General features: G+C 36.2%; 1 protein-coding gene across 2 annotated transcripts in view; it reads right to left on the reverse strand.

Annotated features, from left to right (window-relative positions):
* Positions 1-1,589: 1,589 nt before the first annotated feature.
* The window catches only part of TAF1A (TATA-box binding protein associated factor, RNA polymerase I subunit A), a 33,650-nt gene continuing 8,962 nt past the window's right edge, over positions 1,590-26,277 (reverse strand). For both annotated transcript variants that reach the window (XM_081216070.1, XM_081216069.1), the window contains exons 4-11: positions 25,301-25,414; positions 19,963-20,161; positions 15,149-15,279; positions 14,212-14,370; positions 7,668-7,734; positions 6,435-6,558; positions 4,759-4,913; positions 1,590-2,058 (exon numbers count right to left, since the gene is read on the reverse strand). In XM_081216070.1, the coding sequence (XP_081072196.1) occupies positions 1,946-2,058; positions 4,759-4,913; positions 6,435-6,558; positions 7,668-7,734; positions 14,212-14,370; positions 15,149-15,279; positions 19,963-20,161; positions 25,301-25,414 (1,062 nt within the window). In that variant the 3' untranslated portion in view covers positions 1,590-1,945. The remainder of the gene's footprint in view (positions 2,059-4,758; positions 4,914-6,434; positions 6,559-7,667; positions 7,735-14,211; positions 14,371-15,148; positions 15,280-19,962; positions 20,162-25,300; positions 25,415-26,277) is intronic.

The following is a 26,277-nucleotide window of genomic DNA, read 5'->3' on the forward strand; positions in this document are numbered from 1 at the left end:
CTAGGTAATATACTACTGAGAAAGACAGATGTACAAAGACCATTAAACAACGTGGTGATTTCACAAGAGTCTGTATGGGGAGGGATGGTTGAGGACACAGAGAGGGAACCTTCCATGCCCAGGAGAAAGGATGGGTGATGGAGCCCCTCTATTCTTTTTCCTGCTCCCTAGCTCAGGGCGCTCCAGGTTATAAACATGACTAAACTGGAAGGCAGTACACACAGCACAGAGTGTGACCTTTGGAACCACACTGATCGGGTTACAGTCCTGGAGCCAGCACCTACCAGCCATGACCCTGGGCAAGTTACTTCATCTCTGAAGACACCACTTTCTTTCTTGTTAAGATAGGGATAATTCATAGGACTGCAGTGATGAGATGATGAAATGTAAAGCCCAAAGTGCTTGATAAATTTTAGCCATTATGACTCATGAAACTAGCTTTTAGTGGGCTTAAAAAAATGTCACAGTTGGAAAAAATTTCACATTGCTCTTATTGCGCCATTAGGTACAAACATTTGATAACCATATCTACTCATTTCTCCTTCATTCTCACCTCCATCCTGCTAGGGATCATGAGAATTCATAAATCCTATTTTAGAGTTTTTGACTATAGGTTTCAGGGAGTAGATGCCCTGACGATCTTGGCTTAGGCTTTGAGATTTTGTCCACATCCTCTGGGAATTTCATCCTTACAGTGTTGATCTTATACGGAACTCCTTTACCACCCAAGCATGGACTCCCAGTGGTGAAGCCGACCCTATTCATTGGTAGTTTTCACTTGCTTTACTTTGGTTCTGTGGGGCACCTTTGTTTCACACGAATATTATAAAGTTGGGTAGTTATTTGTTGATAGTCATTTATTTATGAAGTATAAAATATCGAATTATTGACAAAGCATAATTTGTCCCCTAATTTTCTGACAGATGGTTTGAAATTGGTAGGAATGTAAGCCAATGGGGAAAACGTGTGGTTTGCCATCTTAATATTGGACTTGCTCTGAAGTTAGGGAGCCTTCATGGAACTCAAATACTAGTTATCTGAACAGTAAATGTATATGAACCAAGTTAGTTTTCAAGAAGCACTTACTCCACCAGTTACCACAACATATTATAAAGCTCAGCTGATATTCCAGGAAAGTTGCTCTTGGCTTCTGAGCGAAACTTTCCCAGTGGGCTTCCTGTATGACCCTGGGACACTATTTCTCCATTGTCCAGCTACCTACTGCTGCATTCTGGTTTCCAAGAGAAAGGAGAGGGACACAGTAGTTCTAGAACATCTTAGATTGCTGTGCAAGGCAAACAAGCAAACCAACAAATCTAGAATCCTTTAAAGTTAGGCCAGTGCCAGCTAAAAGCAACCAGGCCCCTCCTACCCTCTCTGACCCAAAGGAGTCCTCCAGAGTCAAAGGTAGCTCTCTACCAGAGGTCACTTAACCCCACACTGCCATGTCTTACTACCAAAAGAGAAAGAGGAGGAGTTCTTTTCTAAATCCTTCTCTGTTTCCTCAACAGAACTCATCACCAATATATTCTTCATGGTGGTAAACCTAACATGCATCATTTAGCATCTAAAAGAATACACACGTTCACTTAACAGTCCCACAAGTTATATTTTATTACACAATTATCGAGGCAAATTATCTGCAAACAGCAGTAACTGCTGTAGAGCTATATGCTCTGATTAAACAAATATATTTTAATTTGAAGATTATTCCTTAATGTTACATTTAACAGTAAAAAAAAAGAAAAAATATATTTACAAAGAGCAAAGGCAATGAGACTGTTTCTCTAGCTATAACCGATAGTAAAAGAAAATATAAAAAAATATAACTTTTTCATAGCCAAATAAGCTACCTTCTTAAAATACCAAATAAATAAATACATTTAAAGCTATCAACTGAGTTACTACTCTGTAGCTACTAATCTGAAGTAACTAAAATTCAGTATCAGAGTCCTGGATTTACAATGCTGTATTTTTTCACTGATTTCTTGATCTGCTTAATTTTCTTCTTTAAGACTTGATGATCTTGTCTTGAAATATTCCGAAAATATCTACAACCTAAGAAACAAAACAAGGCAAAATAAAAAGTTTTAATACTTATCATCAAATTCTTCAAGTATATTTCTACATTTTAAAATTTTTGCTTCAACTCTGGCATACTGATGATTATAAAAGTAGACGGATTTCTATTATCTATACCAATATGTCTAAGCCCATTCTCAGAGCTGTCACCAATGAAATGTACTGCTTCCTACATACAAAAATATTTCTGATGCATCATAATTAAAGTATATACTTTAGCCTGTTTTCTACCTTCCCTCCTAAACCTTAGTTAAAGTGATATGCATATTATATATATTCATATATTAAATGAGCCTTCTCCAGAAGCAAACTACTAGAGCTTCCTTCTCAATGATAAGTTGGTAAAAGAGTCAAAGACGCATCTATGACAATAAGGAAGTTCTCTGTAGAAAACCCTGATGTGAAGAATTAGAATAAACAAATCATAGGTTAGAAGAAATCAAAAATTTAATCTAGTCATTTCCGCCATCTAGCAGGCAGCTGGGTGGTGATCACGCAGATATGCCAAAGGTGCCAAAGGTGCTCATCAGAAGTTCTACCTGCTTTTCATAGTCTTACAATGCTAAGAGGATCACTAGTTAAGTATTTCAGGGACATGAATCAAATTCCTGTAAGAAAAATGTAAACTGGATATTATAAGAGATTTTCTCTATTTAATAAATGAGACCATAAAAAACATAGGAAAAATTAATTTTATTACAGTCTCAGCTTGCATTTATTCATATTCTCTGGGAAATTGCTAGAATATATATTGTACCTAGAGTAACTTTTTTTTTTTTTTTTTTTGCGGTACACGGGCCTCTCACTGTTGTGGCCTCTCCCATTGCGGAGCACAGGCTCCGGACGCGCAGGCTCAGCGGCCATGGCTCACGGGCCCAGCTGCTCCGCGGCATGTGGGATCTTCCCGGATGGGGGCACGAACCCGTGTCTCCTACATCGGCAGACGGACTCTCAACCACTGTGCCACCCGGGAAGCCCTAGAGTAACAATTTTATTATCCCTGAAAATAGTAGGCGAGAACTGCTAATATTTTATTAGCTGGGAAGCAGTGGCGTGTGTGGTGTTATATAATAATTTGTGTTTCTAAACACATCTACCACTTTAGCAAAAACGAAATACTTTGTACACAGATTCCTGCTTCTGTCTAGAATACAGAAAACTGGAAAAAACTCTGCTACCAATCTAACACAGAGAAAAAGCCAAATAAACTACAATTCCTAACTTCAAGCCCACCAAGCTAAAGTCACGTGGCAGCCAAGCAGCCTGAACTGTTGGGAGGAAAGGCCCCTCCAAGGAGAAATGGGCCTGGTTCACCTTGAGCAGAGCATGGGAGGAAGGACAGCCACCGTACCCTACTCCAAGCACAGAGCAAAGGGAGGCCATGACTAAAATTCGAATCCCAGGATGTAATGAGGGTAACCGGATCAAGAACAAAACCCAGCACAACTCCCAATAGACTGACTCAGCCCCATACCAACACCCTGAAGGAAGAAAAGGTGAGCCCATTCTCAGACATTTTATGCCTGATATTCGCAGGATACCTCAGAATGTATAAAGCACTTTGATGTGATGTTTGTGTGATGCTTAACAATCCTGTAAGCAAACAGGGCAGGTGTTACACTGCCCATCTCAAACAGAAGGCTCCCAAAGGTTAACTGCTTGACCTAAGTGACATGGCAAGTAAGGGACAGAATTGGAAAGTTAACCCAGGTCTTCAGACCCCACTCAAACAGAGGTACCTTTTGATATCTGTACCAGAAACCTCTACACGCATAAAGCAGAAAGTCACAGTCCAAATCACATTTGTTTCTTGTCATCAGTACTTCAGAGAGAAAATTTTTAAACTACTTTCATGTTTACTAATCCCTTTCCTCCCATAAAATCAGTATTTTACTAATCTAAGTAACCATCTGAAACATTAACTGAGAATACTAATTCAAAATCAATACAAATTATATCTAAACCGACCTGAAGAATCTCTTTAGGATAAACTCCCTGGCCACACAGTGCTTACTCATGGCCACTGTGAGGTCACTTTCTTCACCTCTGGACACGTTCTGTGGCAGTCTCATTTCAGTACTGGCTACCTTTCTATATTTCAGTGGTACAAAGCAGGTAAGAGTTTTAACAGCCAAGATGTTCCCCAAAGAAAAGACCAATTTCCCTTTAAGAGGACTTTTAAGTAAGTTAATAGGAGGTTTTTTTTTTTTTTCTTTTCTGAAGGGAAGAAAATGTCTCATCCTTACAGCAACAGGTAGGTAAATATAAATAACATAAAGCTGTCATAAAAAAATGAGGTCAATAAACAATATTTTTCTATGTCTAATATAGTAGATAATCTCAGTAAACTTTCTCTACAGCACAGCCAAATGGTCATTTGCTGTGAAAACGGTGCATCCTTTATCTTAATGGCCCCTAAAGATACTCAAGTTAGAGCATAAAAACCAATGACGATCAACAATATGAAATTACTGTTTCTAATCCATGGAAATTCCCTATAAGCAGATCACCTGGCCCAAATTCAGTATTCATTTTTCCACTCAGCAGTTATTTTTCCAGCATCTAATACCCTTAGATACTGTTTAGGTAAACTCTAATATGAATGAATGGCCACACTTTGTAATTTCAAAATCACCTGAAAGCTATGGCTAGGTAAAAAGAAAACAAAACATGTACCTTTTCCTAACAATAACCCAGCTACCAAAGCTTTCTCACAAGCCAAAGCTTTATCTTCCTTCCAATCACTTTTTGCCCGAAAATAGCTGAAGTGAAAGTTTGGCCACCAGTTTTTCCTGGAGTTCCACTCTTCTTGAACCCAGGCAAGATGACTCCTGGAAAAGAAAAATGTCAAAAGGGAAGGTCAGTGATGGAGACAGACCTATAGTGTCAGAATCTGAACTTAAGTAGGGTCTGTGAAAAGATGACAAGGAAGATGTTTCCAAACTAGCTTCCGAGTATGGCCGTGGCATAGCACACGCATGAAAGCAAATCCTTTTTCGTCCTCTTTGATCTCCATGTCCCATTTTCCATTTAATGAAAGAGCCAGTTCAGTACAGCACAGCAGTTAACAGCATAGACTCTAAGGTCAAAATCTCAGATTCAAATCCCAGGTCTTCCATCTACTATCTGTGTGATCTTCGGCACGTTGCTTAATCTCTCTGAGCCTCAATTTCCTTGAGGATATTAATGGTGCCCATCTCGTAGCATTGTTATTAGGATTAAACTGGTCCATAGTATAGCAAGTGTCATACAAAGCTCTTTGCATGCTGTCTGGTACAAAGTAAATTTTCAACAAATGTTGGCTATTGTTATTTATTTCTTAAAAGTTACTTTAAAACCTTACTTTAAAATTATATGCTACAAAGAATTACTATCCAAATTGAGATGGCATTATTATACAAACACAGGAACTCATAGGTTTGACAGCTGAACCCAGGCAATGCTAAGTATTCCTCAATAATTTAATAGAGCAGACTTATTTAGTACCTATTTGCCCCTGTGGCAAAACTTCTAGAGGTTTAAAAAGTGAGCAGCACATTTCTCTGCCTTCAAGAACCTTGGGGTTAGTAAGGGTTTGTACAGTACTTTAGATTTGGAAAGTGGTTTACAGTGAGTACATCAACATATCACACCAAAAATACTTCCTAATCAAGACTGTTCTAAGGTCAAGTCAGGTCTGAAGCCTGAAGCAAGTTCCCACTGATAATGAATTTCCTAAGCAACTAAAATGGATATAATAAATCAATGAAATTTAATTTCATTGTGTGTGATATCCTTTATTCTCTCACACACAAGGTAAAAATGACAAGGGCCACTCCTTTTCTTTCACTCAAAATGTGGCACTGATGATTATTTTGATCAGAGGGATAGCTTTAGATACCCAGCTCACAAGGGACTTAATAAATATTTGCTGAATGAATAACCATGACGATTTTATGAGGTCCTAAAAAAACCCAATGAAAATGAGTGAGAACTGTTGGGAGAAAAGCTGCTTCCCATGTGATCTTACAAGTTGATGACACAAATCACAAACAGCTTTACAAAGAATCTAGTGAAAAGTGGAGGTGACCCCTTCTGGTCCCTATTTCCAATTAGAAAGCACAAACTTAGCTCTTAGCAGAGTAGTGGTAAGGGCTATTACCCATTTTGATAGCACAAAAAATCTGGATAGAATTTTTGTACGTTTTACTTGTGACTTCCTATTTCCTGTTCTTCTGACGTACTTAGAAGAAAACAGCTGAAGACACAGTTCAAGAAATCCAAAAACATAAACAAAGAACTTTATTAGCTAAAATATTATAAAACATTATTTATGCTGATCCAGTAATAAACACTGTATGTTTCTTACTTACCCCATTAAAGTCTGTCTGAGATATTTTGCCAAATAGTTCCAAGCAGTTATATTTTTAGTGCATCCAGCAAAATCTAAGACTCCAAATAATACCTCCAACCCCAGTTTATGGTGTTCTTCGTTTTCTGCAATGGTCACAACAGTTAGCGTTTACAGAAAACATTGAAGACCACAAAGCTAAAAGATTATATTCCACTGATAAAGTATCACTGAATCATAAGCCTTCTAGTTTGATTAACAGTTTAAAACAATTCATTATGATCATACTCTCCTGTGATGAATCTGAAGAATTCGATAATTTAGTCCACATTAATGAAGGCAGGGTGGTGAGTCTGACCTCTATATGGGTTTATACTACTGAGAACATTACTTAAGGTACCGGCCCTATTTGGGTATTTTATATATGTTCTCTTCTATTAGAAGAACCGAGGTAGTCCCAGTACCTACTGGACTTAGCAAGCGGATTTCCTATGAAGAATTATGTTCTTTTCTATACTGAGCTGAATCCCAGTAAAGATTAAAATGAGCTGAATCATATAAATTGAAGCTGTTTTTCTTTTGCAACCATTGCCTAAATTCTATAGCAGAGGTCAGCACACTTTTTCTGTAAAGGGCCAGACACTATTTAAGTTTTGCAAGCCTTACAGGCTGTCATAACTACTCAACACTACTGTCGTAGGGCAAAGGCTGCCATAGACTGCTTTTATATTTACGTATATAAATAAATGGACATGGCTGTGCTCCAACAGAACTTGATTTATGGAAACAGGCAAGAGGGGACTTCCCTGGTGGTGCAGTGATTAAGAATCCACCTGCCAATGCAGGGGACACGGGTTCTACCCCTGTTCCAGGAAGATCACACATGCCACAGAGCAACTAAACCCATGCACCACAACTACTGAGCCTGCGCTCTAGAGCCTGTGCACCACAACTACTGAAGCCCGCACACCTAGAGCCTGTGCTCCGCAACAAGAGAAGCCACTACAATAAGAAGCCCGCACACTGCAACCAAGAGTAGTCCCCACTTGCCGTAACTAGAGAAGGACTGGGTGCAGCAACGAAGACCCAATGCAGAAAGAAAGAAAGAAAAGAAGGAAAGGAAGGAAGAAAGAAATATTAAAAAAAAAAAAAAAAAAAAAAAACAGGCAAGAGGTGGATCTGGCCCATAGCCACAGTCTGCTGAGCCCCAGTCTACAGCTTGTCTGCACAAAGAGATTTAAAACAAACTACTTACCTGATTTTCTCAGTAATCTGTGGAACTCTAACATCAGTTTATGAGATGGTACAATCTGATACAAAATCTGGAAGAAAGGATAATCTTGTAATTTTTACACATTCGAAAGGTGTTTCTCTAATTTCAGCTTACTTTCAAATAAAGTTCTTACTATCTAATGTGGCCTCGGTAAAGGAATCAAGGATTTAAAAGATACTTTGCTTTTATCCAGTTCAATTGTGGTACAGAAAGGTGTTCTATGTAAAGCTATTAAAAAAAAAATCTCTCCTAATAACAAGATAGTTGGTTGGGAGGGTGGGGGGATGTGGATAGATGGAGACTTTTTATTTTCTCTATACTTATACTGTTTACCACACTTAAAAACTTAATTTCTTTTCAGTAGCCAGGACTGAGGAAAAAAATAAAGAAAAAGAGAATCGATATCACATAGGAAAGATATTTAATATTTATTGATCACAAAAGGTCACAGAATATACAAAACAAAACCCAAAAAAGGCAAGGCTAGTTATTTTGGAAGATTGTGTTCAGGAACACAGTACATTAAGGGTATTCAAGTCAATATTTTTACAATCTTTTTACACAACAGGGAGAAGTTAAAGGTTTTTCTTTCTAAAAATAGGATGGACAATTTTTATGAATATGCAAAAAACAGGATTGAAAGTATATTTCTCACTTAAACACATTTAATATTAGAGATGAACTTATTCTGTCTGCTGCTGAGATAATTTAACCTTACACTGAAATAATTTCCCACAAAATGAAAAGTAAATTTGTTAATTTCTTAATAGTTTTTAAATTAGAGATCAATCAACATGATCAATATACCAGTATCAGAGAGTATTATTAAAACTCAGTTTTTACAAAATCACATTTTTTTTGATTTAGGGAATTCTGTATATGGTTCAATTCACTTAGATTTTTAAAAAATATTTTATTGAAATATAACATATGTACTAGAAAGGTACACAAATCACGAGTGTGCCATTCAATAAACTTTCACAAGTTATACACACTCACATAATCAGCACCCAGATCAAAAGATAGAACACTATCGGAACTCTGGAAGTCTTTCATCAGTTTTGTAAAATTCTTAGCCATTGACTCATTAAATATTGTCTTTGCCTGTTTGTTTGCTTTTGAACCCCGTTCTGTCTCTCCTTTCCCTGGACTCCAATTACAAGTAGTTCAGACCTTTCACTGAGTCCTTTGTACACTCTTTTCTGCATTTTTTATCCTTTTTGCTCTTCCTTTTTAGCCTGATTTTCTACACAGTTCATTAATTCTCTCTTCTGCTATGTTCAATCTATTTAAACCCATTTATTGAGTTAATTTCAAATATTGTATTTTTCAAAAGGAAAACCAGAATTTCTCTAAATCTATCTTGTCTTGAAGTGTTGAATACAGTTATTTTCTATTCCATTTTTTAAAGTCTTTTCAGAACACCATTAATGAATGACGACCTGAGTGAAGTTCAGAATCTTGCTTTTGTTGTAAATGTCCTTAGTATTTTCTTGCACAAGTGGGTAAAGAGAAATCTTGAAGAGTAAAATTAAAATAGCAACTTTAAAAGTATATTATGCAGTTTGCAAGTAAGACTGTGGTACTGATATTAAGATAGACATATAAATCAATGGAACAGAATTCAGTGTCCTGAAATAAACCATATATATCCATGATCAAGTGATTTTTGACAATGGTGCCAAGACAATTCAATGGGAGTAAGAAAATTCCTTTCAACAAACAGTGCTGGGACAACTGGATATCCACATGGCAAAAGAATGAAACTAGACCATTACATCACACCACATACAAAAATTAACTCAAAATGGATCAAAGACCTAAAGGTAAAAACTAAAATTATAAAACTCTGAAGAAAACCTAGGTGTAAATATGTGTTACCTTAGATTAGGCAATAGTTTTGTAGATATGACATAACTAAAGCACAAGCAACCAAAGGAAGAACAGTAAATTGGACTTTATCAAAATCAATAATTTTTGTGCTTCAAAGAACACTATCAAGGGAACTCCCTGGTGATCCAGTGGTTAGGACTTGGCACTTTCACTGCCGAGGGCCTGGGTTCAATCCCTCGTGGGGGAACTAAAATCCCGCAAGCCGCACCACTCAGCCAAAAAAAAAAAAAACCATTATCAAGAAAGATAAAAATAACCCACAAAAAGGGAGAAAATAGAAAATAGTTGCAGATCATATATCTGATAAGGGTCTAGTATCCAGAATATATATAAAGAACTCTTACATGTCAACAACAAAAAGATAAGCAACCCAATTTAAAAATGGGCAAAGGAATATTTCTCCAAAGAATATAAACGAATAGCCCATAAGCACATGAAAAGTTGGTCGACATCGTTAGTCATTAGGGAAAAGCAAATCAAAACCACAATGAGATACTACTTTCCATCCACTAGGATGGCCATAATAATAATAATAATACAGTAACAAATATGAGCGAGGATGTGGAGTAATTAGAACTCTCATACACTGCTGGTGAGAACGTAAAATTGTGCAGCTCCTTGGCAAAACAGCTTGGCAATTCCTCAAAAAGTGAAACATAAAGTTAGCATATTCTGGTGATTCAACTTCAAGGTATGTATACCCAAGAGAATTGAAAACGTATGTCCCACAAGAAGTTTTACACAAAAGCTCACAGAAGTATTATTCATAATAGCTGAAAAGTAAAAACAACCCAAATGTCTATCAATTGGTTAATGGATAAACAAATGTTGTATATTCATGCAGTGGAATAATATTGAGACATAAAAAGGAATGAAGTACTGACACATGCTACAACATGGATGAACTTAAAAATATGCTAAGTGAAAGAAACCAGTCACAAAAGGCCACATATTGCATGACTCCATTTATAAGAAATGTCCAGAATAGACAAATCTATAGAGACAGAAAGTAGATTAGTGGTCACCTAGGGTTTGGGTGGAGAGGGTGGGTGTGGGCTAATGCGCATGGTGTTTCTTTGGGGGGGGTCATTAAATGTTCTATAATAGATTATGATAATGGTTGCACAACACTGTACATATACTAAAAAAATTGGATTGTGCATTTAAAACAGTGAATTTTATGTTATGTAAATTCTATTTCAAAAAAGCTGTTAAGAAAATGTAAAGTGCCTTGAATCAAGAATAAACCAGAGTTTCTTTAAAAACATTTTTTTAAGTATTGTGCAGTAAAACAAAGCCTGTTGAAAACTTTATAAAAGGTACAGTTTCCACATCTGAAGGTTTGATAATGTCAATTTTGATGACTATACAAGTACAAATTAGAGCTAATTGGCTTTTTAAAAGGAAGATTGGTAGAAAAGGATTTTTCTCAGTCATTTGTATAGGCTGAAAAGGACCTTTCTTTTTTTTATTCCTCTAAAATGTGATTAGAAACTGACCATGAAATATATAAAGAACTCCTAAATTCAATAACAAAAAACTGAAACACCTAATTCAAAAAAAAGGATGTAAACAGACATTTCTCCAAAGAAGGTACACAAATAACCACTAAGCACATGAAAAGATGCTCAATGTCACTATCATCAGGAAAATGCAAATCAAAATAAAAATGAGATACTGCTTCGTACACCTCAGGAGACCTATTATCAATTTCTTAAAAAAGGAAAGCAACAAAGTGTTGGTGAGGATGTGGAGAAATTTAAACCCTCATGCAGTGCTGGTGGGAATGTAAAATGGTACAGCTGCTATGGAGACAGCTTGATGGTTCCTCAAAAGGTTAAACAAAGAAGTATCACATGATCCAGCAATTCCACTCCTAGGTATATATGAAATAACTGAAAGCAGGGACTCAGACACATACTGTACACCAATGCCCATAATGGAGTTATCCGCTACAGCCAAAAACTGAAAACAACCCAAATGTCTACCAAGAGATGAATGGATAAACAAAATATGGAATATATTTGTATAATATATATATTCCATTATATATATATATATATATATATATAATGGAATATTATTCAGGCTTAAAAAGGAAGGAAATTCTGATACATGTTATAACATGGATGAATCTTGAAAACATTATGAAATAAGCAAGACATAAAAGGACAAATACTGTATGATTCCACTTAGATGAGGTTCCTAGAATGAGCAAATTTATAAAAAGACAGAAAGTAGAATAGAGGTTGCTGAATGCCTGAAATTAACATAGTACTGTAAATCGATTATACTTCAATATATTAAAAAAAAAAAGTAGAATAGAGGTTACTAGGGATTGGTGGAGCCGTATTGTTTAATGGATACAGAGTTTCTGTTTGTGATGATGAAAAAGTTCAGGAAGTAGACAGTGGTGATGGTTGCACAAAACTGTGAATGTACTTAATGGCAATGCCATTAAAATGTGCACTTGAGGGCTTCCCTGGTGACGCAGTGGTTGAGAGTCCGCCTGCCGATGCAGGGGACACGGGTTCGTGCCCCGGTCTGGGAAGATCCCACATGCCACGGAGCGGCTGGGCCTGTGAGCCATGGCCGCTGAGCCTGCGCGTCCGAAGCCTGTGCTCCGCAACGGGAGAGGCCACAACAGTGAGAGGCCCGCGTACCTCCCAAAAAAAAATTGAAAAAAATAATGTGCACTTGAGGGACTTCCCTGGCGGTTCAGTGGTTCAGACTTCGAGCTTCCAATGCAGGGAGCACAAGTTCAATCCCTGATCAGGGAACTAAGATCCCGGATGCCACATAGCATGGCCAAAAAAAAAAAAGAAAAAATGTGCACTTGAAAATGGTTAAAATGGTAAATTTCATATTACATATATTTTACCACAATAAAAAAAAATTGTAAGCAATACCATATACAGTAACAATCCCAAACTTGAAACACTTAGGGGTAAATTTAACAAAATATATACACTAAAAACTACAAAACATTTCAGAGAGAAATAAAATACCTAAATTAATGGAGACACATACCATGTTCACAGTTTGGAAATCTCAGTATTACTAAGATGTCTATTCTCTCAGAATTGATCTACAGATTCAAAATCCCAACAAGATATTTTTGTAGCAATTGACAAACTGATTTTAAAATGTACATGAAAAGTCAAAAGACCTAGAGAAGCTAAAAGTAATTTTGAAAAAGGACAAATTTGTATGACTTTCATGACATGATTCCAAGACTTGTTGTAAAGCTACCATAGTCAGGATGTGCAGTATTGGTATACGAATGGAAATACACATCACTAGAACACAATAGAGTCTATATGCATGGTCAATTGATTTTCAACCAAGTTACCAATGTAATTCAACAGGGAAAGGATAGTCTTTTCAATGACCCTTACCTCACACTACACAAAAAAATTAGCTCAAAACCTATCACAGACCTAAACATAAAACTGTAACACTTCTCGAAAAAAAACCACAGAAGAGAATCTTCTTTATCTTGGAGTAGGCAAAGATTTCTTACACAAAAAATACTAACTGTAGAAGAAAAATGAGTAAATTGTACTTAATCAAAATTAGAAACTTCTGCTCTTTGAAAGGTACTGTAAAGAAAACAAAAAGGCAAGCCACAAACTGGGAAAACATATTTACCATCCATATACCTGACAAAGGACTTGTACCCAGATTATATAAAAAAACTTCCAAATCAATAAGACAAATAAGAGAAACTGAACTTTCATACTTTGATGGTGGGAATGTCAATGGTATAGTCTCCTCAGAAAACAATTGGGCAGTTTCTTAAGTTAAACATACACTTTCCAGCAATTCCACTCTTAGGTAACTACCAAAGAAAAATGAAAATATATGTGCACACAAAAACTTATACATGAATGTTCACAGTGGTATTCATAATAGCCAAAGAGTGAAAATAACCCAAATGTCCATCAAGAAGTGAATGTATAAAAATGGAATAATACTCAGCAGTAATAAGGAACAAATTACTGATACAATAATATGGATAAATCTCAAAAACATTCTACTGAGCAAGAAAATCCAGACCTAAAGAAAAAAAAAAGAGTACATAGTGTCAGATTTCATTTATATGAAATTCTAGAAGAGATAAAACTAATCTATAGTGACAGAAAGCAGATCAGTGACTGCCTGGGGCTAAGAGTACATGGGCGGCTTGGCTGCAAAGGGAAATGAGGGACTTTCTAGGGTGATGGAAATGTTCAATATCTTAATTATTATGGTGTTACATGGATGCATATATTTGTAAAAATGCATCCCAGTGTACACTTGAAATATCTGTTTTATTGTATGTAAGTTAAATTTCAATAAAGATGATTTCCTAAAAAAAAAAAAAGCAATGCAGAACTTTCCAACCAGGGTAACAAACAGTTTCTGAAATACTGATCGTCTCCCCTCCGTCTCACTTGGGCAGAAGATGGGGGAATGGTAGTGATGGGGAGTCTGCTGGGAGGCTGTAGCCTCCTGTCTTTACCTCAGTGTGCCATACATACACTGTCATTTTCTCTGGATGTTATAACATGAAAGTCGGAAAGCAGTGACCTAAGAATGTCTTAAAGTAGATCCCCAACTCTGTTCAAACACTGACATAAAAATTGTCTACCTTAAGCACACTTATCAGTTTCTCTCTTGGTGCCTTCTCTCTCTTTAAAAAGTTGTATAAGTAGATATGAGCATTTGGATTTGATGGGAACTTTTCATCATAGGCGTAATTGGTAAGCACCTCTCGGGCTCCATCTTGATCCCCATAGAATTCCAGCATCTATATAAAATAAGTCATGATATCTTAGCTAAATTCTGTAAGATAGCTATATGAAATATCATGTACAACTTAACTTTACTGATGAGCACAAAAGAAGTCATACAACTGAAAAACAGCATTTACTATATAGGGAACAATAGGGATGACAGTTTTTGCTTCCACCAGCATATGTTACAACCTCCATAGAACACAGAAGATCATAAAAAAGGCCTACATGGTTTCCCACTTTTCCCTTATCATATTTTGTTACTGAAAAATGCAGCAACTTCAACATAAGAAGTGTTCCTATGAGAAATAAAGTCTTCAAAGTAGGGCACACTAGGACCAAAAAAAGACCATACGATGCAACTAACCTCAGTGCCCTACATAACTTTAGCCACAAAAGGAGTGCATAAGGAATTATAATTCCTTTCCTTTCATTCCTTCCCATCCTGAAACAGGAATTTCCAGATTCACTAGCATATGGTTTCAGAGATTATCTTTGGACAACATAATTATCACTTTAGCACTAATGAAACTTTCAAAAAGCAAGGGACTTCAGCATCCATGGATACTGAGGGACTACTGTATTTGGCCATGACACATTATCCAGTGGCGAAAATAAACACAGTAACGTTTACAGTATATTGGTAAAATACACAAAAATTATTCAGACCAAAAAAAAGCATCATATTCTTTTTATTTTTAAACAATTTTCTCCATTAGTTCCTTTCTGAGCAATAAAGATTAAGCTTATAGCAAAATGAAACTAATAAAACCTTATGAAAAGTTTACTTACCTCTACATAACTCTTCACAAAAGGGTCCCAAACTCCAGGAGTTTGAATCAATGCACAAAGGTTTATAGATGTCTTCCAGCTGTGGTTGAGCATGTTCTGGGACGCTGTGTTGTAAGCATAATCATCCTCATCTGTCCAAAGACAAAAGATTTTTTAAAGTATTCAGTACTGAGGACTTCTGCAGAATCAGTACTCAATAAACTACCCACAAGAAAAGCTCAGACCCTGACAGCTTCACTAGTGAATTCTAACAAGCACTTCAAGTATAGTACTAATTCATCACAAACTCTCTCCCTAAAAAAGGACAGAGAGAAAACACTTCGCAACTGATCTATGAGATCAGAATCACCCTGATACCAAAACCAGACAAAGACAACACAAGAAAATTACAGACCAATATCTCTTATAAGTAGACGTAAAAATTCTCAACAAAATACTAGCAAACTGAATCTAGCAACACAGAAAATGGGATCTATTCCAGGAATGCAAGGTTGTTTAACATCTGAAATCAATTAATACAATATTCCAAATCAACAGAATAATGACAAAAACCTCATAACCATCTCAACTGTTGCAGAAAAAGCATTTGGCAAAATTCAATAACCTTTCATGATAAAAACACTGAACATCTAGGAAAAGAAGGAAGTTCTTCAATCTGATAAAGGGCATCTTATGAAAAACCCACAACTGATATCAGAATTGATGGTTAATGACTGCATGCAAGAGAGAATGTCCTCTCTTGCAACTTCTATTCAACATTATAATGGAGGCTCTAGGCAGGGCAATTCAACAAGAAAACAATATAAACAATGTCCAGATTGGAAAGGAAGAAGTAAAACTATCTCTACTTGCAGATGACATGATCTTGTACATAGAAAATCCTAAGAATACATTAAAAACTTATTATAACCAATAAATGAGTTGAAAGTTGCATAATATAAAATCAACACAGAATAATCAATTGTATGTCTATATACTTGCAATGAACAATCCAAAAATGAAATTAGGAAAATAATGCCATTTACAATAGCATCAAAAACGATAAACTACTTAGGTATGAATTTTACAAGAGAGACATAAAATTATAGTCTGAAAAGTAGTATTGTTCAAGGAAATTAAAGAAGACCTAAATAAATGGAAAGACATCCTGTGTTCATGGGTTGGAGGAGTTATTAAATTAATCTATAGCTTTAATGTAATTCTTATCAAAGTCCCAGCTGGCTTGTTTGCATAAATTGACAAGCTGATCCTATAATCCATATGGAAATGCAAGGGACCAGGAATAGCCAAAACAATCTTTAAAAAGAAGAACAAATTTGGAGGATTCACACTGTGACCTCAAAAGTTACTATAAAGCTACAGTAATTAAGACTGTGATATGGGCGTAAGTACGGATATATATAGATCAATGGAAGAAAATTTAGAGTCCATAAATAAAACTTCATATATGGGCAACTGATTTTTGATAAGGGTACCAAGACAATTCAGTGGGAAAATAATAGCCTTTTCAATAAATATGCTGGAACAACTGAATACCCACATGCAAGATAAATTTGAACCCCTACCTACCTCACGTGATATAAAAAAATTAACTCAAAATGAATTTAAAAAAACAACTGTAAAACTATATAACTCTCAGAAGAAAACATAAGTCTAACTCTTTGTGACCTTGGAGTAGGCAAAGGTTTCTTGGATGCAACAACAAAAGCACAAGCAACAAAAGAAAAAACAAACAACTTCATCAAAATTAAAACTTTTGTGACTCAAAAAACACCATTAAGAAAGTAAAAAAGATAACCCACAGAATAGAAAAAAACATTTCCAAATCCTACACCTATCTGAAAAGGGACGTGCACCTAGAATATATAAAGAACTCTTATAACTCAATAATAAAATAAGAAGTAATTCAATTAAAATAGGAGAAAAGGATCTGAATGCAAATTTCTCCAAAGAAGCTATACAAATGGCCCACAAGCACATGAAAAGATGCTCAACATTATTAGCCTCTAGGGAAATGCAAATCAAAACCACAAGATACTTGAGAATGGACTTGAGGATATGGGGAGGGGGAAGGGTAAGCTGTGACAAAGCGAGAGAGAGGCATGGACATATATACACTACCAAACGTAAGGTAGATAGCTAGTGGGAAGCAGCCGCATAGCACAGGGAGATCAGCTCGGTGCTTTGTGACTGCCTGAAGGGGTGTGATAGGGAGGGTGGGAAGGAGGGAGACGCAAGAGGGAAGGCATATGGGAACAGATGTATATGTATAACTGATTCACTTTGTTATAAAGCAGAAACTAATAAAAAAAAACCCACAAGATACTACTTCACACCCAGCAGGATAGCTAATATATCAAAGACAGATAATGGCAAGTGTTGGGAAGGACGTGGAGAAATTAGTACCCTCCTCATACACTGCTGGTAAGAATGGAAAATGGCACAGCTGCTTTGGAAAACAGTCCAGAGGTCCCTCAAAAGTTCACAGCAACATTATTCAAAATAGCCAAAAAGCAGAAAACAACCCAAATGTCCATCACCCGATAATGGATACATAAATGTGGTATATCCATACAATGGAATATTAATAAATAAAATAAATAAAAAGGAATGAAGTGCCATTACATGCTACAATGTGGGTGAACCTTTAAAAACATTAGCTAAGTGAAAGAAGTCAGCAACAAAGAAGTCAGTCCTACATATTTTAGGACTCCATATATGAACACATGTTAAATGCTGAACAAAATCTGCAAGACCCCAAAAGAATATATACAGTGTGAATCGAAATATGACACTGAGATATAGGCAAAACTAAATTACAGATACATACTTGAGTGGTAAAAGTATTTAAAGAAAACAAGGGAGCAATTACCCTTACAATCAGGACAGTCTTCTTGAGACACTGAGAGGAGGTGTGATTAGGCACACATGGGGAACTTTTAGGGGGTCAGCAATGTTGTCTCCTTAATCTGGGTGTAGTTACATGGATGTTTGCTTTATAATTATTCATTCTACCACACATTTGTTTTACACACTGTTTCAGGATATATTTCACAATCTTAAAGGTTTAAAAGGAGCATCAGTCTTTCGAAAGCAACAGCTGATAGATGCACAAAACACTTTTTGGTACCAGTGCTACTTTTTGGCCAAAAAAGTAGCCCCCACCCCCAAACAGGGATTGGTATTCTCTTCCCAGTGGATCAATTGAATAAATATCAATATGCACCTGGAAATGAAGTGGTTACAGGAAAGTAGGTATGAAATGATATCCAAAAAAATGGTTAAGAAAGAAAGGCAGATCCCTGAGTAAGTACAAGTTAGGTATGGATTTACCATGGAAGGGGATTCCCAGCCATCAAGTGCATCAAAGCCAACGAGCACAGGCCACAGAAGCAAGGAAAAATCCCAAACCAGCTCTGAGCATACATTCACATGTTCCATTCTTATGAGTTGGTTATATAGAACTAGTCCTAACTTTTTTTCTCATTAAACAGACACATGAGGTTAAAGACCATCTAAAGAGCACCACATATTATCCCATCTTTATCTCTTGTTGCTACAGAAGAGTGTCAGCTGCAGAAGGTCCTGAATTATCTATCCATGGGAGTGATGGTGTAAATGCCACATTCCAACTGCTTTAATCATCATATATTTGCTTGAGTTCTACTTAAAGTGTAGGAAGAAAAGTAAATACTGACTTTAAAACTTACCTAAATCAGTATCAGCAAGCCTTTATGGCAGGCATTATGGCAAGGTTAGCAAAAGAAATAGAGGACAGATATATGACCTCAAAAGACTGATGAGTCTAGACAGGGAGATACAACACAAAACACACATGAAAAAACTTAGAATGATTAAAAAGCAAGAGGTGAAGAGCCAAATGATATAGGCTGAACATGCAGCTGATACGTAAGACTTAAGGTAAAAGAAGGCGGGGTCTAATGAGTCTTGAAGGGCAGATGGCATTCTAGAGGAGGAGAATGCACAAAGGCCTCACAATATTATCATGATGAAGACAGCATTTCAGAAGTGTCTTGGGGGAGATCAAAGATGGGAAACAGGAAGGGAATTTTGAGATTAGTGAACCCACATGCCCAGAGACCAAGGAAATACTATCACATAAGGACAGTAAGGAAACACTGCTTAACACAACTGACGTGATAAATGTCAGAACTGAGACTTGGATGGAGGATGTGAAAATAGAAAGGGAGGGGTCAATCCTAGAGGAGTTATGGAGAAAAACTATACAAGGGAAAAAAGTATAGAGAATCACACAGCTCCGAAGAACAGAAATTTAGGGACAGGAGAGGATGACATCACCATGGAAAGTCAGTTTGAGAAGAACACATAGTCAATTTTTGGGGTGGTCAGTAAATCAAGAAAACTGTCTGTTCTGACCTTTATACAGAAGTGAAACAACATTATCTTGCCCTACTCTTTAAACGTATTTTCCTAAGAAACAACATTATGAAACAAACTAAACTCCACTGTAAACACAGAGGAAATAATGCTTCTTATATGCAATGCCTGCTGAAGAAAATTTGTAACCTATCCTGGAAATCATGTTTAAGAAAGCAGTGAATCTAAAATTGTCATGAACTTAATCTATAAATCACCTAATTGATATCTGAAAAGTTTTTTTAAATATCAGAAATTTTATAAAGGATGATCAAGGATTTTACATCCACAGAAATGTCTGCTCTCTGTACTATCTGGATAAAGCCAGGCTTGGAAGTAGGGGAATTAGATTACTCCTCCAGACCCCTTCTGTCCCTCTGAGTCAGTCTTACTACTTATCACTCATATTCACTCACCAAGCTGAGACAATTCCATCTTCTTTTTAGACCAAGTATAATACTGCAAAAGTCCTTTATAGGCCTGAATAAGGTTGATTAACACTTCCTGAGAAGACGACTTTTCACCATACCGCCATGTCTCTGCCTGGCTGAGATTTCTGTTCGCATCCTCAAGCATACCATGATGCAGAAGGTATAATGCATGTTGTAAGGAGATCTGCAACAATAAGGAAAAGCCCACTGTCATATAGGTCATTAGATAACCCTTAGTCAAAAAGCTCAGTAAATACATGATGCATTCGGGCTAAGACCTTGGTAGGACACAAATGATGGTGCAATATTGTCCTCATTATCAAAAATTTCAATCTAGCGGAAAGACAAATGAAAAATTATCATTATGTAAATGAAAACTAAATTATACAAACTTACAAACAGAAGGCAGTGTGAAAAGAACAGGGACGCTGAAGACAGAGTCCGGGCTCAAATGCTACTTTAAAGCTACATAAACCTGAGTAAGTTACTCTCACCCATTGTGAGTCTCCTCTTTTATATGGAACAATTATTATTAACCCTTTTGAAGGGCATTAAGGGGATTAAGTGAGATGATATTTGTATGCCACCTAATACCTAGTTTAGCCCACAGCAGACAATAAATTATTTTATACATGTTATATAAACTCAGAGAAAACATCTTAATAAGGGGTGCTGAAGAATGGCACTGGTTCAAACGGCAAGCGTATGCCTGATACAGGAGAAGCAATAAGAATAATTCCACACAGAGGGGAGGGGCAATATAGGTGTGGGAGATTAATAAGAGGTACAAACTATTATGTGTAAAATAAGCTACAAGGATACACTGTACAACACAGGGAATATAGCCAATATTTTACAATAACTATAAATGGAGTATAAGCTTTAAAAACTGTAAATCACTATACTGTACACCTGTAACTTACACAGTATTATACAGCAACTATACTTCAATTAAAAAAAAAAGAATAATTACACAAAGGACGAGCAATACAAGTAGGGAGGACATTAAAGAGGAGAATAATGGGAAGTACAGTTAATCATCTGAACAGAGTCAGAGTTCAAACCTTCATCTTAAACTATTGTAATAATTTCTCAACTGGTGTCTCGAATCCTGCCCCGCTACAACCCATCTTCCAAGTGACCGCCAAGGAAATCTCATTAGTCATTTGTGTAAAATCCTTCAATAGTTCCCGTTGCTTATAGAATAAAAATCTAAGCTCCTTAGAAATGGCACACAGAGTTCAGCTTACTTCCCCTGGCTTCTACGCACATGATTTTTAGAGTAACTAAAGCATTAGACACAGAGCTATTAAACTCTTTATTATCCCCTGCCATGCTAGACTACTCTTTCCCCCAGTATGCACCGTGAATACCCACTAGCTTTATCAGACTCATCTCAAGCCTCATTTCCTTTCTTTTCCGACTCCCCTACTCATTCAATCCCAGCCCTTTCCAAAATTCCAGAGAGCCGACCATTTTCCACTTTGTCTTCTCACTGTACAGTACACTTCTACTATGGCACCCATAACCATTTATTCCATTTGCATGCCTGTCTCCCCCTACTGCAGAAACCATGGCTAGCACATTGTCTGGAAAACAGCAGCAAGTGTTTTTAAAATTATTAACAGCAAAACATGTTTTATTGCCTATCCTAACTACCACCCTCAGACTCCAGAGTATGAAATATGGTTCCTCTCAGCTTTCTTTACTTCAACTGAGTAGATTCTATGAGCTTAAAAGGATCTAACCAATAATTTACTTAAAACTCTACCTTCCCTCCCCAATCAAATGGCTATCCAGTTTCTCCCTGAAAGAAGAAAATGGGAACACACAACACCAAGGCAGGCCATTCCCTTTTTCCAATTGTTCACTTACAAAATTCTTCCTAAAGTAGAACCATATGCTGCCTCCATTTAGTTTCTACTTATAATGTATGTGGTCTACCAGAAAATAAGATCATAAGGGAGAACCTGGCACATAAGAGAAGCAAAAAATTTTTCCTAAATTAATAAAATCTGAAAAGAATCCTAAACTAGGTAAAATCATTTTTCAAAATTAGAGAGCAGTGGGAATATAAAATGCTACAGCCACCATGGGAAACATTTTGGTGATTCCTAAAAAAGTTAAACATAGAATTCTACTTTCATACATACTTTATATATATATATATATATACATATATGTATGTATGTATGTATTTGTATATATGCCAAAAATATGACCCAGCAATTCTAGTCCTAGGTATATATCCAAAGGAATTGAAAGCAGGAACTCAAACAGATACTTGCACGCCAATGTTCACTGCAGTGTTATTCACAATAGCCAAAAGGTGGAAACAACCAAACAAGAGATGAAAGGATAAACAAAATTTCACAGATACATACAATAGAATATTGTATTGTATTGAGCCATAAAAAGGGATAAAGTCTGATACATGCCAACACATGGATAAATCTTGAAAACATTATGCTAAGCAAAACAGCAAAACATAAAAGGACATATATTATACAATTCCACTTATATGAAATACCTAGAATAGGCAAATGCATAGACACAGAAAACAGATCGGAGGTTACCAGGGCCTGGGAGGAGGAGGGAATAAGGAGTTATTGCTTAATGGGTACAGAGTTTCTATTTGGGGTGATGCAAAAGTTTTGGAAATACTGGTGAGGGTTACACAACAATGTGAATGTAATTAATGCCGCTGAATTACACACTTAAAAATGGTTAGAATACCACATTTTATGTTATACATATTTTACAGCAATTTAAAAATATTTGGAAAATAGGAAAAGTAAAAACAAAACACCAGAGGGTAAAATAAATAGTTTAGGCTTTGCAGGCCATATGGTCTCTATCACAACTCTGCCATTGTCCTACTAAAAGCAGCTACTGATAATATGGTGATGAATGGGTGTGGCAATGTTCCAATAAAACTTTGTTTGGAGGCACTGGAAAAAAATTAAAAAGCAAAGCATTTAAAAACTTTATTGAGAAAGTACTTTTAGTCTCATATATACCAGAGAGAGGGAGATGGCATAACATTTTGGAGTGTGTCAATTCTTTTGGATAAGGCTTTTATTAAAGGAGAAAGTTCCACCTAAACATTAGAAACATTGAAACATTTTCACACATGGATCAGAAGAGTCAATATTGTGAAAATGTCCTTACTACCTAAAGCAATCTGTAGATTCAATGTAATCCCTGTCAAAATACCAATGGCATTTTTTACAAAAATAGAAAAAAATAATCCTACAATTTGTATGGAACCACAAAAGACCCTGAATAGCCAAAACAACCTTGAGAAAGAACAAAGCTACAGGTATCACATTTCCTGATTTCAATCTATATTACCAAGCTACAGTAATCAAAACAGGATGGTACTGGCATAAAAACAGACACATCAGACAAGTGGAACAGAACTGGGAGTCCAGAAATAAACCCATCCATATATCATCAACTAATATTTGACAAGGAAGCCAAGAATACTCAAAGGGCAAAGGACAGTCTCTTCAATGAATGTTGTTGGGAAAACTAGATATTTACATGCAAAAGAAGGAAACTGGACCCCTAACTTAACACCACTCACAAAAATTAACTCAAAATGGATAAAGGACTTAAAGGTAAGATCTGAAACTATAAAACTCTTAGAAGAAAATAGAGAAAAAAATTCCTTGATATTGGTCTTGGCAATGGTTTTTTAGGGTGTGACACCAAAAGCACAAGCAATAAAAGCAAGAATAAACAAGTGGGACTACATCAAACTAAAAAGCTTCTGCACAGCAAAGGAAACCATCAACAAAATGAAAATGCAGCCTACTGAATGGGAGAGAATATTTGCAAATCAAGTATCTGACCAGGGGTTAATACCCAAAATATATAAAGAATTCATACAACTCAATAGCAAACATAACAAAAAACACATTACAATTAAAAATGGGCAGAGGACGTGAATAGACATTTTTCCAAAGAAGATACACAAATGGTCAACAAGTACATGAAAAGGTGCTCAACATCACTGTCAGGGAAATACAAATCAAAACTACAATGAGACATCACCTCATAGCTGTCAGAATGGCTAGCATCAAAAAGAGATAACAAGTGTTGGTGAGGATGTGGATACACGGGAACCTTTGTATACTGCTGGTGTACATCCTCTTCAGGATGTAAAGTGGTCCAGCCACTGTGGAGAATGGTATGGAGGTTCCTCAAACACATTAAAAATAGATCTACCATATGATTCAGCAATCCACTTTTGCATATATATCCAAAGGTGAGTGAAATCACCATCTCGACAAGATATCTGCACTCCCATGTTCACTGCAGTACTATTCACAAAAGCTCAGACATGGACGCAATCTAAGTGAGCACTGATGGATGAATGGATAAGGAAAATATTTTACACACACACACACACACACACACACACACACGATGGAATATTATTCAGCCACACAAAAGAATGAAATATTGCCATCTGTGACTACCTGGATGGGCTCTGAGGGCATTATGCTTAGTGAAATAAGTCAGACAGAAAATCGTAATATTGTATGATCTCACTTTTATGTGGAATCTAAAAACATCCGACCCATAGAAACAGAGTAAAATGCCGGCTGCCACAGGCTGAGGGGTGGAGAAAATGGGGAAATGTTGGTCAAAGGACACAAACTTTCAATCGTAAGATGAGTAAGTTTGAGGACCTAATGTACAGCATGGTGAATATAGCATTGTTAACTTGAAAACTGCTATGAGGATAGAGCTTTAACCTTCTCACCATAACAACAACAACAAAATGCTAATTATGTGAGGGGATGGAGGCATTAACTAACCTCATTATGGTAAACATTTGGCAATAAATCCATGCACCAAATCATCACATTTTACACCTTAAACTTACATGATACATGTCAATTATATCTCAACAAAGCTGGAATCATTTTTTTTTCTCAAGTATTCAAATTCCCAATTTGTTTAGCTGTTTCCCTTTTCCAAAAGCATCAATTCTCAGCGACCTCAACTGACTTAACATATTAGAATTTGGCCCATCATCCTAATGAAGCGCAACTGCCATCTCTGAAGGACTGATTCTGGCAGCCAGAGATACACAAAGAGAAGATACTTTCACTCAGACAATGTGGTAGGCAACAGGAAATGGAAAAGTAAATGGTTCTCACGATGCTGCTTTCTTTCAGCTTCTCTTATTGACCCAAGTGTCTTACCCCTTTTCTCATGCTTTTTACATTATTACCTACCTCATCACTGAGACAAGCAATTTTTAGAAATGAATGCCGCAGATGTAAATTCACAAAACCTATATACTCACCTTCAAGTAATTCATGACACCAATATTTTTCATCCGGTCAGCAAAGGTATTGAAAGTCTGTACATTGCTTTTGGGATGATAATAAAGAATTTCACTTCCAAGCCTCCAAATAATCTGTCAAAACAGAAATTACTAACAAAACTGTAAAATCCTTGTTAACCAATATCTAAGAAAGCTATCTTTTTCTGATTACAGCGTTAAAAAACCACCCATAGTTCCTTTTTCTAAACACCACTACCACCAACATTTTACTGTACTTTACCCAGTGAAACTAATATTATTATCTTATGGGATAAAAATCTTTTCTGTTGATTAAATGAAAATACCAGGTAACTATAATAGTAGTTAGCAGTCTAAAGAAGGTAAGCAGTTAAGATACATTTTGAAAATAACATTTTTAACTAGTATAGTAGGAAGAATATTAACGTCAGAAAACTTGGGTTCTATTAATATTGGCTTCTTCACCGCTCTCAGCCTCACCTTTATTATCTACCAAATGAGAGCTATGGACTAGATGTTTCTTGAGATCCCATCAAGTATCTACAACTATTGACTATATTTAGTCTATATTTAGAGCTCCGATTTAAGAATTTTCATCAGCTATGGACAAATTTTAATAAAAATATTTTCACCCCAGAGCACCAAAACTTTGGTGACAGAACTTGGAGCTCTTCTTTTGCATGGTCTATTCTCTTACCCCAATTTAAAGTACTTCAATAATAGTGACTTCAAAGTAAATTTAAGTGGATTTTAAATCAATTCTTTCTCTGAACATACATACTGATTGTTTTGTGTAATCATAATACTCATCTTCCCAACTCAGAAAGATCAAGATTTCATTTACAGAACACCAAATTGCAGTATTTTGATGCTTAAAGAAAATGTGGAGATTATCCTATCACTGTGGTTCTTAAACCTTGTTGTATGTAAGAATTACCTGGGACACCACTTAAAAATAAATATTCTAGGGATTCAGA

This window comes from Mesoplodon bidens (genome assembly GCF_964165515.1).
Source record: "Mesoplodon bidens genome assembly, chromosome: 2".
In the NCBI taxonomy this organism is placed as follows: Eukaryota; Metazoa; Chordata; class Mammalia; order Artiodactyla; family Ziphiidae; genus Mesoplodon; species Mesoplodon bidens.